The sequence below is a fragment of the Theropithecus gelada genome, chromosome 17, assembly GCF_003255815.1.
Source record: "Theropithecus gelada isolate Dixy chromosome 17, Tgel_1.0, whole genome shotgun sequence".
NCBI lineage: Eukaryota > Metazoa > Chordata > Mammalia > Primates > Cercopithecidae > Theropithecus > Theropithecus gelada.
In genome coordinates this window covers 80,288,243-80,305,724 of record NC_037685.1, presented here as the reverse complement: position 1 = coordinate 80,305,724, position 17,482 = coordinate 80,288,243, and the positions used below count along the sequence as shown (strand labels likewise).

At 37.3% G+C, this 17,482-nt stretch overlaps 1 protein-coding gene across 3 annotated transcripts in view; it reads left to right on the top strand.

The window, feature by feature from the left end:
• The window catches only part of CAB39L (calcium binding protein 39 like), a 135,948-nt gene that overhangs the window by 81,935 nt on the left and 36,531 nt on the right, over positions 1 to 17,482 (top strand). For all 3 annotated transcript variants that reach the window (XM_025364059.1, XM_025364061.1, XM_025364060.1), the window contains 2 exons: positions 5,578 to 5,696; positions 14,885 to 15,053. In XM_025364059.1, coding sequence (XP_025219844.1) covers positions 5,578 to 5,696; positions 14,885 to 15,053 — 288 coding nt within the window. The remainder of the gene's footprint in view (positions 1 to 5,577; positions 5,697 to 14,884; positions 15,054 to 17,482) is intronic.

Sequence of the window (17,482 nt, the reverse complement as noted above, 5' to 3'; positions counted from 1 at the left end):
AGGTTGTCTTTTCACTTTGTTGATTGTATCCTTCACTGTGCAGAAGCTTTTAAATTTGATGTGGTCCCATTTGTCCATTTTTGCTTTGATTGCCTGTGCTTGTGGGGTTTTGCTCAAGAAGTTTTTGCCCAGACCAAGGTCGTGGAGAGTTTCCCTAATATTTTCTTTTAGTAGTTTCATAGTTTCATAGATCTTAGATAAAAGTCTTTAATCCATTTTGATTTGATTTTTGTATGTGACAAGAAATAGGGGTCTAATTTCATTCTTCTGCATATGAATATTCAGTTTTCTTTGCACGATTTGTTGAAGATTGTCTTATGTTCTCAGCATCTTTGTAAAAAATGAGTTCACTGTAGGTGCGTAAATTTGTTTCTGGGTTCTTTGTTCTGTTCCATTGATCTGTGTGTCTGTTTTTATGCCAGTACCATGCTGTTTTGGTTACTATGTAGCTCTGTAGTATAATTCAAAGTCAAGTCATGTGATTTCTTCAGTTTTGTTCTTTTTGCTCAGGAAGGTTTTGGCTATTCTGTGTTTTTTGTGGCTCCATGTAAATTTTGGATGGTTTTTTCTATTTCGATGAAGAATGTCATTGGTACTTTGACAGGGATTGCACTGAATCTGTAGATTATGTTGGGTAGTATGAACATTTTAACAATATTGTTTCTTTCAATCCATGGACATGAGTATCTTTCCTTCTTTGCATGTCCTCTTTAATTTCTTTCATCAGTTTTTTTATACTTTTCATTATGGAGATTTTTTACTTCTTTGGTTAAGTTAATTTCTAGGTATTTATTTATTTGTTGCTATTATAAATGAGATTTCTTTTTTGATTTCTTTTTCAGCTTGTTCACTGTTAGCACATAGAAATGCTACTGATTTTTGTATGTTGATTTTTGTATCCTGCAACTTTATTGAATTTGCTCATCAATTCTAATAGTTTTTTTGTGGAGTCTTTAGTTTTTTCCAAATATAAGGTCATATCATCTGCAAACAAGGATAATTTGACTTTTCTCTTCCAATTTGGATGCCCTTCATTTCATTCTCTTGTTTGATTGCTCTAAGACTTCCAATATTATGTTGAATAATGGTGGTAAAAGTTATCATGTTCCAGATCTAAGATCTGCTACTGTTGTATTGGGATCTATCTCTCACTTTAGCTCTAATAATACTTGCTCTTCATTTCATTCTCTTGTTTGATTGCTCTAGCTAAGACTTCCAGTATTATGTTGAATAACAGTGTTAAAAGTTATCGTGTCCCAGATCTGAGATCTGCTACTGTTGTATTGGGATGTATCTCTCACTTTAGTTCTAATAATATTTGTTTTACATATCTGGATGCTCCAGTGTTTGGTGCATATATATTTACAATTGTTATATCCTCTTGCTGAAATGACCCCTTTGTTATTATATAATGACTTTCTTTGTCTCTTCTTACAGTTTTTGTCTTGAAATCTGTTTTGTCTGATGTAAGTATAGCTACTCCTCCTCGGTTTTGTTTGTTTGTTTTCATTAGCATGGAATATCTTTTTCCATGTCTTTATTTTCAGTCCATGTGTATCTTCATAGGTGAGGTGTGTTTCTTGTAGGCAACAGATCATCTGGGTCTTGTTTTTTTCATCCATTCAACCACTCTATGTCTTTTTTTTTTTTTTTTTTTTTGAGACAGGGTCTCACTCTGTCATCCAGGCTGGAGTGCAGTAGCACAGTCACAGCTCACTGAACCGTTGACCTCCTGGGCTCAGGTGATCCTTACACCTCAGCCTCCCAAGTAGCCACTCTGTGTCTTTGGATTGCAGACTTTAGTCCATTTACATACAATGTTATTACTGACAAGTAGGGGCTTACTCCTGCCATTTTGTTATTTGTTTTCTGGTTGTTTTTTATTGTTTCTTCCTTCTTTACTTCCATTCTGTCTTCCTTTTAGTGAATGTGATTTTCTCTGGCGGTGTGCTTTAATTTCTTGGTTTTTATTTTTTGTGTATCCATTGTATGTTTTTTTATTTGAGGTTACCATGAGGCATGCATATACCATCTTATAACCCATTGTTTTAGGCTGATGACAACTTAATACTAATTACATAAAGAAATGCACAGAAAGAAAACTAATAAGAGCCCTACACCTTAACTTCCTCCCCTGCTTTTTAACTTTTTGTTGTTTCTCTTTGTGTCTTATTGTACTGTTTATACCTTGAAAAGTTGTTAATATTTTTGGTTGGTTCATCATTTAGTCTTTCTCCTTAAGACAAGAGTAGTTTACACACAACCATTACAGTGTTATACTATTCTGTGTTTTTCTATGTGCTTCCTATTTCCAGTGGATTTTATACCTTCAGATGATTTCTTCTTGCTCATTAACATCCTTTTCTTTCACATTGGAGAACTACCTTTAGCATTTCTTGTAGGATGGGTCTAGTATTGATCAAATCCCTCAGCTTTTGTTTGTCTGGGAAAGTCTTTAATTCTCCTTCGTGCCTGTAGGGTATTTTCACCAGATATACTGTTATAGGGTAAAAGATTTGTTTCCTTCAGCACATTAAATATGTCATGCCACTCTCTCCTGGCCTGTAAGGTTTCCACTGAAAAGTCTGCTGCCAGATGTATTGCAGCTCCATTGTATGTTATTTGTTTCTTTTCACCTGCTGCTTTTAGGATTTTTTTTTTTTTTTTTTTTTTTTTTTACGTTGGGAGTTTGAATTAAATGCTTTGAAGTAGTCTTCTTTGGCTTAGGTCTGCTTGGTGTTCTATAACCTTCTTATATTTGAATATTCACATCTTTCTCTAGGTTTGGGAAGTTCTCGGATATTATCTCTTAGAGTAAGTTTTTTACCCCTATCTCTTTTTCTACCTCCTCTTTAAGGTCAGAAAGTCTTAGATTTGCCTTTTTTAGACTATTCCCTAGATATTGTAGGCATTCTTCATTGGTTTTTATTCTTTTTTCTTTTGTCTCCTCTAACTGCATGTTTTCGGATAGCCTGTCTGCAAGCCACTAATTCTTTCTTCTGCTTAATCAATTCTGTCATTAAGAGGCTCTGATGCATTCTTCAGTATGTCAATTGCATTTTCAACTCTAGAATTTCTACTTGATTATTTTTAATTATTTCAATCTCTGTATTAAATTTAATCTCTGTATTAAATTCATGATAGAATTCTGAATTCTTTCTCTGTGTTATCTTGAATTTCTTTGAGTTTCCTCAGAACAGTGATTTTGAATTCTCTGTCTGAAAGGTCATATATCTCTGTTCTCCCAGGATTGGTCCCTGGTGTCTTATTTAGTTCAATTGCTGAGGTTATATTTTCTTGGATGGTGTTAGTGCTTGTAGATATTTATCAGTATCTGACAGGACAGTGAGATCTAGGCAATCTCATTAATGCTTAATTTCCTTATTTATAATATATGTATATACATATTTACATTTGTACATTTTAGAAAACATATATTATAAATCCTTGCTTTCTTTTTTATAATATGTATATTATAAGGTTGTTGTATGCATGCCAGAAAAAAATTAACAAAAAGAATATGAAATTTAAAAAAATAAGGTTGTTGTGGAAATTGGATAATACCTGTAAAACTCTTAGCATAAGTGCCTTGCACAGAGTAAGCACTCAGTATTTGCTGCTGTGAAGGTGGAGGTAGAGGTAGTAGGGAAGAGGAGGTACTGATCAATGTGGCAAAGGACATGGTTGTAGTACAGAGAGTGGCACTCATCCCAGGGGAGAATACTCCTGAACTGAATCTTAAAGAACGACAGAGTTCATGAAAAATCAAAGCGCATTGGCAAAGATATAGAACCATATAAAATGTTGTGTATATGTGCTGCAGCAATTTGGTGCTAATAGAACTTGATGTAGGAATTGGAAATGATAGTTAGCTGATGAGACTGGAAAAGTTGGCCACTGTCAAGTCATTGAAGGTACTGGACTTTTTTCTTTCTTTCTTTTTTTTTTGACACGAAGTCTTGCTCTGTTGCCTAGGCTGGAGTGCAGTGGCATGATATTGGCTCACTGCAACCTCTGCCTCCCAGGTTCAAGCGATTCTTCTGCCTCAGCCTCCCAAGTTGCTGGGACTACAGGTGTGCACCACCACAGTTGGTTAATTTTTGTATTTTTACTAGAGATGGGGTTTCACCATATTGGTCAGGCTAGTCTTGAACTCCTGACCTCCTGATCTGCCCCCCTCAGCTTCCCAAAGTGCTGGGATTACAGGCGTGAGCCACTGCGCCTGGCCTTTTTGTGTTGGACTTTTTTCTAAGCAAAAGGGAGACGTTGAAGAGTTTAAGGAGAGAGATGACATGGTCATATTTGCATTTCTAGCTAGCTCACTCTGATAGGGTGAGGATGCTTTGAAGTGGAGACAGTAACTGAAGCAAGCTCTTTAATAGTTCATTTGAGAGATGACGGCCAGAACTAGGGCCATACTGATTGAGAGTGCAATGTCATTGTATTACTATGTTCTCACACTGCTGTAAGGAAATACCTGAGACTGGGTAATTTATAAAGGAAAGAGGTTTAATTGACTCACAGTTCCACACTGCTGGGGAGGCCTCAGGAAACTTACAATCATGGTGGAAGGGGAAGCAGGCACAGACCTTCACATGGCAGCAGGAGAAAGAAGAGTGAACGAACAATGGGGAAAGAGCTCCTTATAAAACCATCAGATCAAGTGAGAACTGAATCACTATCATGAGAACAGCATGGGGGAAACCACTCCCATGATCCAATCACCTCCCACCAGGTCCTGCCCTCCACACGTAGGGATTATGGGGATTACAATTCATGATGAGATTTGGGTGAGGACACAGAGCCAAACCATATCAGTCATTCTTGTACATATTTTTCATATAGTAAACTCAGGTCCAGTCCAAGATTTCGTTTGAAAAACCAGGCTAGACAGGTTGTAAGGTATATGAGAGTGCAGGTCTTGTCCATGAGGACTCTAAGAAGCCCTATCCATGATTGCGTACCTGGTTCCTCTGTCTCACTGATTCAGTGATCTCTTCTATTCTTGTAGGCTAGATATGATTTGTTATGATCACCTACATCAAATACTTCCACCTAATGGAAAACCCACTTTTTTTTTTTTTTTTAAGTCAAGGCACTAGGGTGAAGAAGAGTGAATAAAGTGATAACTTGAAGACAAAAAATACTAGAAAGTAGATCAAAGAAAAAGGAATTTGATTTTAACCTACATTTTACTAAAATCTTATTTTCTTCATCTATTTTCCTTCCTTATTCATGAAGGTTTAAAAATGAAATCATAATTTTTTTCTTGCATAAAGGTAGACAGTGAAAAAACAAAGAATTCAGTTCTGTTGTATTCACTTTATGTCCTCCTGTGCTCTGTGGGAAATGGACTTCCAGTTGGTCAAATTTCCCCCAGCACAAATCCTGCAGCAAGGAGCTGCATCCATTTTGTAGATAGGGGTCTATGGGAAGAGTAAGTTAACATTTTTTGCATATTAGAAAGGATGGTACCATTTCTGTCTGTGTGTGTATGTATGTAAGTATATATTCCACATACTATACAATTCATCCATTTAGAGTGTACAGTTTAATTGCTGTTTGTTTCTTTAACAGGGAAAAAAAGATGTGACCCAGATATTTAACAACATCCTGAGAAGACAGATAGGCACTCGGAGTCCTACTGTGGAGTATATTAGTGCTCATCCTCATATCCTGTTTATGCTCCTCAAAGGGTAGGTACATGGCTTCCTTTCAAGTAGGGCTAAGTTTTTAATTGTTGTTGAAAGTACATAGCATTAACCTCATTTGAGATATGATCAGTTCCCTTTTAGAACTGCAGTCAAGGTATTTGTCTTGTGTGAGGTCAGCCCTCTAGATCTGTCTCTGTGATTACTTAGGCTGCAGCAAAATTTCTTTGCACCTTAATGTTTCTAAATGTTATGTTTCCATTTACTGCCTTCCTTTCCTCTACAGTTCTGCTATTTCTGTCTCTTCCTACTACAGTATTGCTTATGCTTCCCTATCTGCCCTATTCGTAGCTGCCCACTTACCCTTTTCCTGACTGCTTGAGACTGAATGCCCTCAATATACACACAAGCACACACATATATATTCTGCTTCTGGGAACTGAAATACAGATATGAGAGTTTTTCCAGTAGCTAGCATCTGCCAAGGTGAATGTATGTGGGTCTATAGGGAAGCCATAGAAATGAAGTTGAGCTAGGTAATAGAATCCCTGATTATTATTTTTATGTACACTTATTTATAAATGTTTCTTGGGCATTTGGGGGCTACTCTGAATCATAATGACTGGAGATCTGGGTGTAGCAAAGCTTGAGGACAGCAGACCATCTTCTTCCTCCCCTTGTCTTTCTACTCCACTATCTTAAACCAGCACATCTCTTTATTTTATTATATTCTTGTTTTCAATCCTGCTGTTTCATACCTAGTCCATCTCACCTGTGTTCATTTTCTCTCTTGTACATTTTAAATATTTAATTGTATCAAAATAATACATTGTTTAAAAATCAGATATATCAATAAATAGTTCTTTGCCTCTTTCTTTTTTCTTTCTTTCATATATATGTGTGTGTGTGTGTGTGTGTGTGTGTGTGTATATATATATATATATATATATATTTTTGTTTTTTTTTTTTTTTTAAGACAGTGTCTTGCTCTGTTGCCCAGGCTGGAGTGCAGTGGTGCAATCTTGGCTCACTGCAACCTCTGCCTCCGGGGTTCAAGCAATTCTCCTGCCTCAGCCTCCTGGGTAGCTGGGATTACAGGTGCCCACCACCACACACGACTAATTTTTGTATTTTTAGTAGAGACAGGGTTTCACTATTTGGTCAGGCTGGTCTCGACCTCCTGACCTCAAGTGATCTGCCTGCCTCAGCCTTCCAAAATGGTAGAGTTACAGGCACGAGTCACTGCGCCCGGCCTCTTTGCCTCTTTCTTCTCCATTTTTCAGTCCTATTACCCAAAGACAACCACTTTTATCTTTTTTATTTGTTCATTTGTTTATTTGTTCATCATTGTTTTCATCATATATTTACCTCTGTGTTACAAATAATGGGCTTCTACTAATTTTTCATTTATCAATTTTAAGCAGTATCTTTGACAAGATAAACTAGATGATAGTCTTTTTACTGCCACCATTATTCTATTTCCTTTCCTTTATCTTCTTAATAAACTTTATCATAATTTTAAATTTTAATAATCACATTTAGATTATTATGACTGTGTAGTTATTATTTATTAGTGAGCAAAGTAGTATACTGTGATTACTTTGGTTTTGCGTACAAAATAATTGTTTTACTGGAGAATTGTTTCTTCAGTTCTGGAAAGGGAAAGATCCTTGTATCATGTATTAGTTAGGGGATGCAAAGCCTCTATAACACATAGACCCCAAAGTGAAGTGGCCTCACAGCAAGTTAAGTATATTTCTCATGTAATAGTGCAGAGCAGATGTTCTAGTTCATCAGGGGGTTCTGTCATCTTCAGCATGTGCTATCTAAGATCACTTTGTTCATTGCCATTTCAACCCACAGAAAGGTGAAAGTATATAAGAGATTTTATGTGTTTAGAGAATGACAAGAATTCTGGTGTGACTAGAGGTCTGTGTGAGTCAGAGGGAAGGGTGCAGGATGAGGTTGGAAAGACTGAGACCAGATTATGAAGAGCTTTCCAAGTCCTACTAGGGAGTTTGAATGTCATTCTGTAGGCAACATGGAGTCATCCAGGGACTAGACATGAGGAGTTCTGGTGGCAACGTAGAAAATGGCATGGGGTGGGAGGCTGAGATTCCAGCTTGGAAGAGTCTAGGCAAGAGATTATCAACAGAACTTTAATGGAGATACTAAGAATGAAGAGAATGGGTATTTGAAAACATTTCCATTTCTTTCCAATTCAAAAGTAATACATGGTTATTATTTAAAAACTAAAACATTTGAGAAATGCATAATAGAAAAAGAAAGTGCATCCCATAATCTTTCCATAAGAAATCATTATTGACAATTTGGGGACTACACCTCTGGTTTTAATTCTCTATTACAATGATTATCCCTTTGTTTTTCAACCCAAACTTTTAACTAATTCCTTCACATCCTGTTTTGTGTAAACCATTTACTCATTGTTTGCTATGTGCCAGCTATTGTAATGTTTTACTTATGTTATATTGTTTACTTTCCAAATACTATGAGGACTACATATTATTATTATTATTATTATTATTTTTTTTACCATTTTACAGATGAGGAAACTGAAACTCAGAGAGAGTAAGGATATTGCTCAAGATTATACAGCTAATACATGACAGAGCCTCGTTTTCCATGCAGATCTGACACTAAATCCCATGTTCCTTTCCATTAATATACCTTTAAGAAGATTCGAGGACCATTCAGATGTGAAGGGAGAGGGAATTGTTGATGCTCTTGAGGACAGGGTAGTGGAACAGTTGTGCCATAATCAGTTTTACCTGTTACCATTTTCTTTTTTTTTTTTTTTTGAGATGGAGTCTCGCTCTGTCACCCAGGCTGGAGTGCAGTGTTGCGATCTCGGCTCACTGCAAGCTCCGCCTTCTGGGTTCAAGCGATTCTCCTACCTCAGCCTCCTGAGTAGCTGGGACTACAGGTGCATGCCACCACGCCTGTCTAATTTTTTGTATTTTTAGTAGAGACAAGGTTTCACCTTGTTAGCCAGATGGTCTCAATCTCCTGACCTTGTGATCCGCCTGCCTTGGCCTCCCAAAGTGCTGGGATTACAGGCATGAGCCACCACACCCAGCCCGTGTTACCATTTTCTAATTTAGCACTGAATGCTAGAGATTTAGCCCTTCCTAAAAGTCAGGATTTTTACTGAATTATCTCTTGTGAAGTCACTTTAAAACCTAGGACATAACTTGATTGGTACATTTATACATCAAACAATAATATTAAATAAGAATATGATAGTAACATTCTATGTAGAACCTAAGTTTAACCACAAAGAGTGTAAGACAAAAAGCAATTGATAGTTGTCTATCAAAGAGAATTATCTGGATATGTGGTATTAAACATGGTGGAAAAGATTTGGAGCCCAAGTTTTATGAAAAGATTATAAATAAGGACTTACTCTAAATGAATTTGTCTTCTGGCTCAGGCAAATGACATTCTAGGGTACTGAGAGAACTTGAGAATGAGGTCACTGAACAGCTCTCAGTGATCCGTAAAGAACTGTGGCCAGTGTGTTCCAGAAGGCTGATGTTAAAATCATAAATTTCTCCCAATTATCCGTGTTTTTAAGTTTATTATAAAAATTTTTAAGCAGTTTCGTTTTGGCAATTATTTTATAGATGGTGCTATGTAGTTCACATTTCATCACATCAGGAGATGTACTTTTAGTAATACTAAGACCGAGCAATGGATTCAGATGGTGACAGTCTAATCCACTATAAAGTTTCCCATCGACCTTAAACTTGTTTTTCCATCCATTGATGAGCATTGCCTGATTCTGTCATTTCACTAGAGGTGACAAAAAGGTAATTTTGAATTCCATCATTTCTTTTGTATATTTTATTGGCTAAAGTAGTTTTATAGAGAATACTGTCATTCACCCACCACAGCTTCAGGCATTAGAATACTCTGAAGTACAGTTCATACAAGAGAGGCAGAATAAATGCTCAATTTTTTTCTTTTAATTATCATTTTAGAGAAAAATAAGATATCCTAGGAACTTTCATTAGTGTCTAATGAGTTATTTCCCTTCCTCCCTCTGCCTTTATATATGTGTGTGTGTATAAATATATATATATTTATATATGTACACAGACACACACACTCTTCCAGTATCTGATTAACTAATGGATTGAATGTTTTCTATATGTCTTATTTAGTTCTACACATTTTTTTAATGCTCAGTTGACCATCTGTGGCCCCTTCTAGGTGATATCTCTTAACATATCTCTAAAATGGTTTGTGAGAGCTTCCTTGCTTTCCAGTGTAACAAGATATGCCACCCAACATTTGCTGACAAAGACTTGAAATTTCTACCAAGGATGTTGGTTATTTTTAGAGAGGAATGGTTCTTAGAGACTACAATCTGGATGCTAGGGGTGCTCATTGACACTGGATTGTTATTGCTTCTAGGCCTTTTTGGTAGACAGAATTAACACATTATTTTATTTATTTATTGAGACAGAGTCTTGCTGTGTTGCCCGTACTAGAATGTAGTGCTGTGATCACAACTCACTATAGTCTCACCTAGGCTCAAGTGATCCTCCTGACTCAGCTTCCCAAATAGCTGGGACTACAAGTGCATGCCACCACACTTAGCTAATTAATTTTTTTTTTTTTTCATAGAAACAGGTCCCACTATGTTGCCCAGGCTGGTCTCAAACTCCAGGGCTCAAGCAATCCTCCTGCCTCAGCCTCCCAAAGTGCTGGGATTATAGGCATGAACCACTATGCCTGGCCTAACTCATTATTTTTAATCAGCAAATGTTTCTAGATTAGAAACATACCTTCTTGACTATATTGAAGAGGCCAAGTGTTTGTTGAATGGCATTTTACAAAAGTTTTCCAGGTATTTCCTGGCCTTGTTTACTTCCAGCAATAATCATAAAAGTCATTTTTCCCCTTACATAATGTAATCTTTGTTCTTAAATTGAAATATTCTTGCACAAGATCATTCTTCTAACCATTTTCTGTGTAATAATTACTGTAGCTCACTGCTAACTGAGACCATTGCTCTTACATTTTGGCTTTCATTGAATTTGAGAGAGAACTTTCATTATGCTGTCATTATTTGATGGGCATGCCTAGATAGTTGTGTGCCTTCTCCACACTGACACAGTTCATTATAGTCCAGACTATATGATCCAAATTACAGATCAACAGGGAAGATATGATTCAATTCTACAAAATAGTGATTCAGCATTCATCAGATTAACCTTTACTGGGGACCTGCCATGGTTAGCCATTGTGGGAAATGCAATAATTAGGCAGGATCCTTGCCATCAGGAAGCTTATCTATGACTAGAGTAGATTAGGTGAGTTAAATATTGATTCTTTACCAGACCTAAGGATATTAATGTTAGTGGGATTTGAAACTTAACGTATGCTTATCTTTTAGAGCATTTCTTTATATAGCAAGCAATAACCTATCAAAAGTCAATATACTAGAGGGTAGTCAGGTAGAAACGATCTATGTGAATTATAAATCCCTTAAAGACTACTGAGGAGAATTGGGATTCCCTTTATATCTCTGTATATCCTTATGTATTTCTAACTTTAAGAAGTTGTAATCTCAGAATGACAGATGTTAAACTGCTGGGATGAAATGACAAGTGTGCTATCTAGAGGAGTCTTGGTTTTTTAAAACATTCTTTTGTTTCTCAAGAATAAACTCTCAGTGCATCACAGATGGTTTCAATAAGCTTCACGAAATGAAAGGAAAAAGAGAACTAATTATACCCAAAAGTTGGAGTGGAAACTTTTTATAGATGGTCTTAGTTTAGAAATTGAATTAAGAAATGAGAAAATGTTGGCCAGAGATGATGCATATTTTGTATAAGTCAGAGTTTGACTCTCATTAGAGTAGTATTAAGACATTTCTTCAGTTTGAGGTTCATGAAATTCATTATATGCATGCTTTGTGAAAAACATTATACTAGGCACTCTTTGGAGACTGGGGTAGGAACAGGAGAAAGTAGCAATCAATGACATAGACACCAAACGGAGATGGGGATAGGGGAGGAGAGGAGAAGGTAACAGGATAAGTAAAGCATAGCCCCAACAATTAAATTGATTGTCATGAAGTGAAGAAAATAGACCTATAGCAATTTACTGCAGTATAACATAATACCGAATGAAAAAAGTGTTAAAGAGAAATTACAGACAAGCTGCTGTATGAGTGTGAAGGGCAGAGAGAATAATCCTGAATCGCAGTGATTAAGAAAGGCTTCAAGGAGGAGGTGGCATTTGAACCAAGCCTTGAAAGACGAGAAGCATCTCAGTCATGGGAATGTAAGGAGAAGGGCATTTCAATTGAGGGAATGAGGGGCTCCAGGGAAGTAACGAATGTGATGGGAGATGAAACTGAAAAGTTAAGGTTAGGGCCAAATTACAAAAGTCCACACATATCTTACTAATCAATAAATCTGGATTTTAATTGTCCTTCCCTTAGATTCTTTCTCTAGGCCGACAGCCTTTATTTTATACTCTCTTGAGTACTCTATCGATAAATGACAGCGCTTTTCTCCTTTACATTTCAGAACATATACCCCTCTTTACAACATCTTTAATAAGACCCCACCTGATAACTGTTCCTTGTGAGCCAGTAGCCTGAGTTTCAGGTTTTTCTATTAAGAGAAATCACTAGCACTATAAATTGGCATTCCTTATATGCTACAAAGAATCATGACTATCTGAATATATTAGCATTTAATGTTATTGTGAGTTATTCAGGAAATATTCAAATAATATTTGTGAATATCATTCAGCATAAACAGGACAAAAATGAATAAATACCACCCTGGTATCTTTGTTTGCTGTTTCTTCTACTAATATTTGTAAATTTGATATTGGAAAGTAGTCTGTTTCCTCAATTGAATCTTTATTCTTGAATCTGTCTTTCATGAAAATTCTATAATCTTATAAAGAATAGTTCATTACTTATTATTCAACAAAATGTTGTTGCTAGTAGCTGATGAGTAATAAAATATCTTAAAGTTTTATAGTACCATAAAAGTACCATAAAAACTAGTATTCAGTTGAAATGGTCAATGATATCTCTTTAAAAATATGGTCAAATTTTATTTTATTTTTCTTTTTATTTTTTGGAGACAGAGTCTCACTTAACAGGGTCAAGCAGTCCTCCCTCCTCAGCTTCCTGAGTAGCTGGGACTACAGGCATGTGCCACCATGCCCAGCTAATTTTTTTAGTTTTCGTAAAGTCAGGGTCTCAGCTAATTTTTTTAGTTTTTAATTTTTTGTAAAGTCAACCACGTTGGCCAGGCTGGTCTCGAACTTCTGAGCTTAAGCAGTCCATCCACCTCAGCCTCCCAAAGTGCTGGGAGTATAGGAGTGAGCAGTCATGCCCCACCAGATTTTTTTGTGGGGGCCCTATACTCTGCTCACTTCCCAGTGTATCACAACTATATCTTCCTTTGTTCTATTCTTCCTGTATTTACCACACAATTGTCAACTGTATTATTTCAATACAGGGCTTGTTGTACTTGGGCTAAGCATTATTCATTTTCTTAAAATCTTATCACACGCTAGAATATATCTTAAATTTACTTAGAGATTGAATTTGACTTTGAGAGATTGTTGTTGTATTGGAAATGGAACCAATTTAGTATGCCAGTCCTGAATTGTTTCGCACAGTAGATGTTTTGTTTGTCTAGCATATTTTTTGCTGTGAGCCATGATTCCACTTAGGATTTAAGTGAGTCAATCAATCCACACCTATTGCATGCAAATCATATATTTATATAGGTCTCCCCTATTTTTTTCCTAAACTCCAGATAGGTGTGTCCTACTGCCAAGGAGACTTTTCTACTTAGATATCAGCCATCTCAAAACTAATGTAGTCAACCACAAACTCTTAATTTTTTTTTTTTTTTTTTTTTTTGAGACAGAGTCTTGCTCTGTTGCCCAGGCTAGAGTGCAGTGGCCGGATCTCAGCTCACTGCAAGCTCCGCCTCCCGGGTTTACGCCATTCTCCTGCCTCAGCCTCCCAAGTAGCTGGGATTACAGGCGCCCGCCACCTCGCCTGGCTAGTTTTTTGTATTTTTTAGTAGAGACGGGGTTTCACCGTGTTAGCCAGGATGGTTTCGATCTCCTGACCTCGTGATCTGCCCGTCTCGGCCTCCCAAAGTGTTGGGATTACAGGCTTGAGCCACCGCGCCCGGCCTATACTGTTAATTTCTTTACTAACTTGTTCCTCTACTAGTTTATTCATCTTAATAAATAGCACCACCACCCACCCAGTGATTCAAGCCAAAAACATAGGAATCATTCTTGAATTCTTAGTTTCCAAATTTATTCCCTCACCCAAGTCCAGCTACATCATCAGCAAGTCCTGTTGACTCTTCCTCTGAACAGTATCCATCACCTGCCCACCGTCCTCTGTTCTGCTCCTGCCACCCCAGGCCAAGCCCCTGTTCCCTCTCCTGGGTTCTGCTCCCGTTCTTATATGTCTCCCGCTGTTTTACAGACATTCTCAACAAGAAGCCAGAGTGATCTTTTAAAATCATAAGTTAGCCTTGTCAATTTCTTTCTTTAAACTCTCCAAAGGCTTCCTGTTACACGTAAAATAAAACCACACTGCTTACATTAGCTGACAAAGCTGTATCTGATCTGGACCCTGCCCCTTCTCTCCACCCCTGCCTCGTTTCACACCACTCACGGTTCTTCCCCAATCAAATCATGCAGGCCTTATTTCTCCTTCTCTGTTTCGCCAAGCCTGTTCTTGCCATGGAGCCTTTGCACAGTTACTTCCCTTTGCCTGGAACATTTTGCCCTTTACTTTAGTCTAAAGTAAAGTAACTTAAGTAGTCAAACACACACACACACACACACACACAATTAAGTAGTCACCTTTATAATGTGGCGTATTTTATTGTCATCAGTTTTCACAGCACTTCTCACTATATGAAATTATCTTTTCATTGTTTACATTCTGCCTCATCCCCCCTACCCCCAGCTGTCACCACGTTCATATTTGAGTGTATCTGAGTGTTTCAGAATACACTCAAATTCCAGAATATGTGTGGAATAGTGCCAGGCACATAGTAGATCTTCAGAGGGTATTGAATGAACCGTGACGAGTGGTATGTGTGTTTCCATTAACAGCAGTATTGAAATGGTTCTTTTGATGCCATTAATATTATTTTAATAGGATAACAGAATTCTCTATTTCTCTCTTGTTTACGCTTTAGATATGAAGCCCCACAGATTGCCTTACGTTGTGGGATTATGCTGAGAGAATGTATTCGACATGAACCGCTTGCCAAAATCATCCTCTTTTCTAATCAATTCAGAGATTTCTTTAAGTATGTGGAGTTGTCAACATTTGATATTGCTTCAGATGCCTTTGCTACTTTTAAGGTAATTTTTTTTTTTCCAAATCAGCTAGGTCAATTTATAGTCACTTGGCCTCTGAAGAGGCAATTTAATTTTAAAAAGCAAGAAGTTTTATTTCCTAGCCCTCAGCGTAGCCAACCTTGTATGATGTGGATCATAAGAGGCATCTGTAAATAGAATGCAGTTCATGAGGCCAGTCTGTCCTATTGCAGGAAAACAACTCAAACTATTTGTCACAAGCTCACATGGACTGAATTCCAGTATATACGGTTACGTGGCAAGAGGAATATGTAGCGCTCTGTGTGTGGCATGCTGCCATTTATGTTAAAAACAGATTACGGGGCTTAAGCTTCCACTTAAGGTATATATGCACTGAATACCTCCGCAAGGGTGCATAGGAAACAGCAACAGTGATTAATTCTGGGGAAAGGAACCAGGTAGTGAAGGGAGATGGAGAATTACATCTTTGAATGTGAAGGACATCATGTTATTTTATGAATGTAATTTTTAAATGTCCACATGGTGAAGCAAAACAGTAATAAATTATACTGTCATTTTTTCATAATCATCTATAGTTTGATCATGTATTATCTACTTTGTCACTATGTAGGAAATCGTAGGATGCAGTATATTCACATTGTTAGGTAACCAACTACCAGAACTTTTTTATTTTGAAAAATTCAAACTCTACCTCTATACTCATTAAACAATAACTCCCCATTTCCTCCTCCCTCCAGCCCCTGACAACCATTCTACTTTTGGTTTCTGTGTTTTATCATCAAAAAAAATATTCAGAGAATATATCAGAAAAGAGTGCAGCTAATTTGCAGACAAACATACCAAAACTTATTCATTTAATGAGTGATGTTACATTCAAGGTTTCTATTTTAGAAAACCAGTTACTTAGGCTTATCATCCTGCTATTATTTAACATATATTGAAGTTGGTATCAATGTGTATTACATGCTCATTTTTCAGTAATGGCAAACTTTTATCTTTCAAGGGCAGATAAAAGTTTTGGAAACAAAAGCCTATTTGACATTCCGGTTAGTGTATAAAGTGGGTGATCAAGTTAGCTAGAATTATTTTGGGGGGATAATAATGATAATGAAAATAATTTTAAGATATAAATAGAAATAAAATAGATATGATTTTCTTCAATGTCTACCAAATCAGCTCTGAAGCCATTTTAGAAGAGGAGTTCAAAAAATGTTATAAACTGACAATGTAACAGCATCATTGAAAAAAACAGGTTTTCAGGTTGAAAAAGTAGATAAGACTCATTTAAATGTATATATATTCAGATTCATTTCTTTAAAAGCATTTTAGCAATTTAATTGTTCTATCTACATAACTCCAAATTAATTTATACTTTTTTCAAGATATACATATGTAACTTTTTTTTACAAGTTTTCTTAATTGTAATCCATATATTTTTATTTTTTATATATTATCTTAAATATGTATTTCAATAATATTGATATAGTCCATATACTAATATTAATACATACTCCAATCTTATTACTTTATGAACAGTGATTGAAAGTTGCCTATGACTTAGATGATAAATAGTTCTTTTAAATAGCTCTCCAGAGGTGGAAAAAGGGGAAAGCAGTGGTTTGCTGTACTGAAAACTACCTATTATCTGCAGACTAGGAAGTTACCCAGCCTGTTCTAAGAAGGTGCCATAAATCTGTTGAAAGGTATATTAGCTCACATGGTCACAGAAAGTGTGAGAGAGTGTCAGAGAGTGGTAAAGGGCGGGAGATGTCAGTGGGGCAGAAGGAAGCTGGGACTTAGGGAGAAGAATGCCTGGCAGAGGGTGAGGGATGGGGCAGGGTCTCCGTGGAGGCAGAGCCTGCAGGCTGGGCTGTCAGAGGGATTTTTTGTGAGAAGACCAAAGAGTGGTGGGTGGTTAAGGGGGAGGCAGGTCCTGGCAGCTGCCTGGGACACGATCTGTAAAGGCAACCAGGCCATCTCTGGAAATACAGGGAGCAAAGGAAAATCTAATTGATAAGAACTCTGGAGGGAGAATACTGTTTGATAATGATGGGAATATTTGGAAGCCACTGGGGTGGGCTGGGGGTGGATTCCAGGGCAGGCTTAAGCAACAGCAGCTGGTTGTTAACAGCTGCCTAGGAGCAGGGTGAGCCCAGTTAACTGCGGCACTTTTTGAGACAAGGTCTCACTCCCTCACCTAGGCTGGAGTGCAGTGGTGCAATCTCAGCTCACTGCAGCCTTGACCTCCCAGGCTCCGGTGATCCTCCCACCTCAGCCTCCCAGGTAATTGGGACCACGGGCGCATACCACCATGCCCGGCTAATTTTTGCATTTTTAGTAGAGATGGGGTTTTGCCCTGTTGGCCAGGCTGGCCTCGAACTCCTGACCTCAAGCCATCCGCCTGCCTTGGCCCCTGCAAAGTGCCAGGATTACAGGTGTGAGCCACTGCGCCA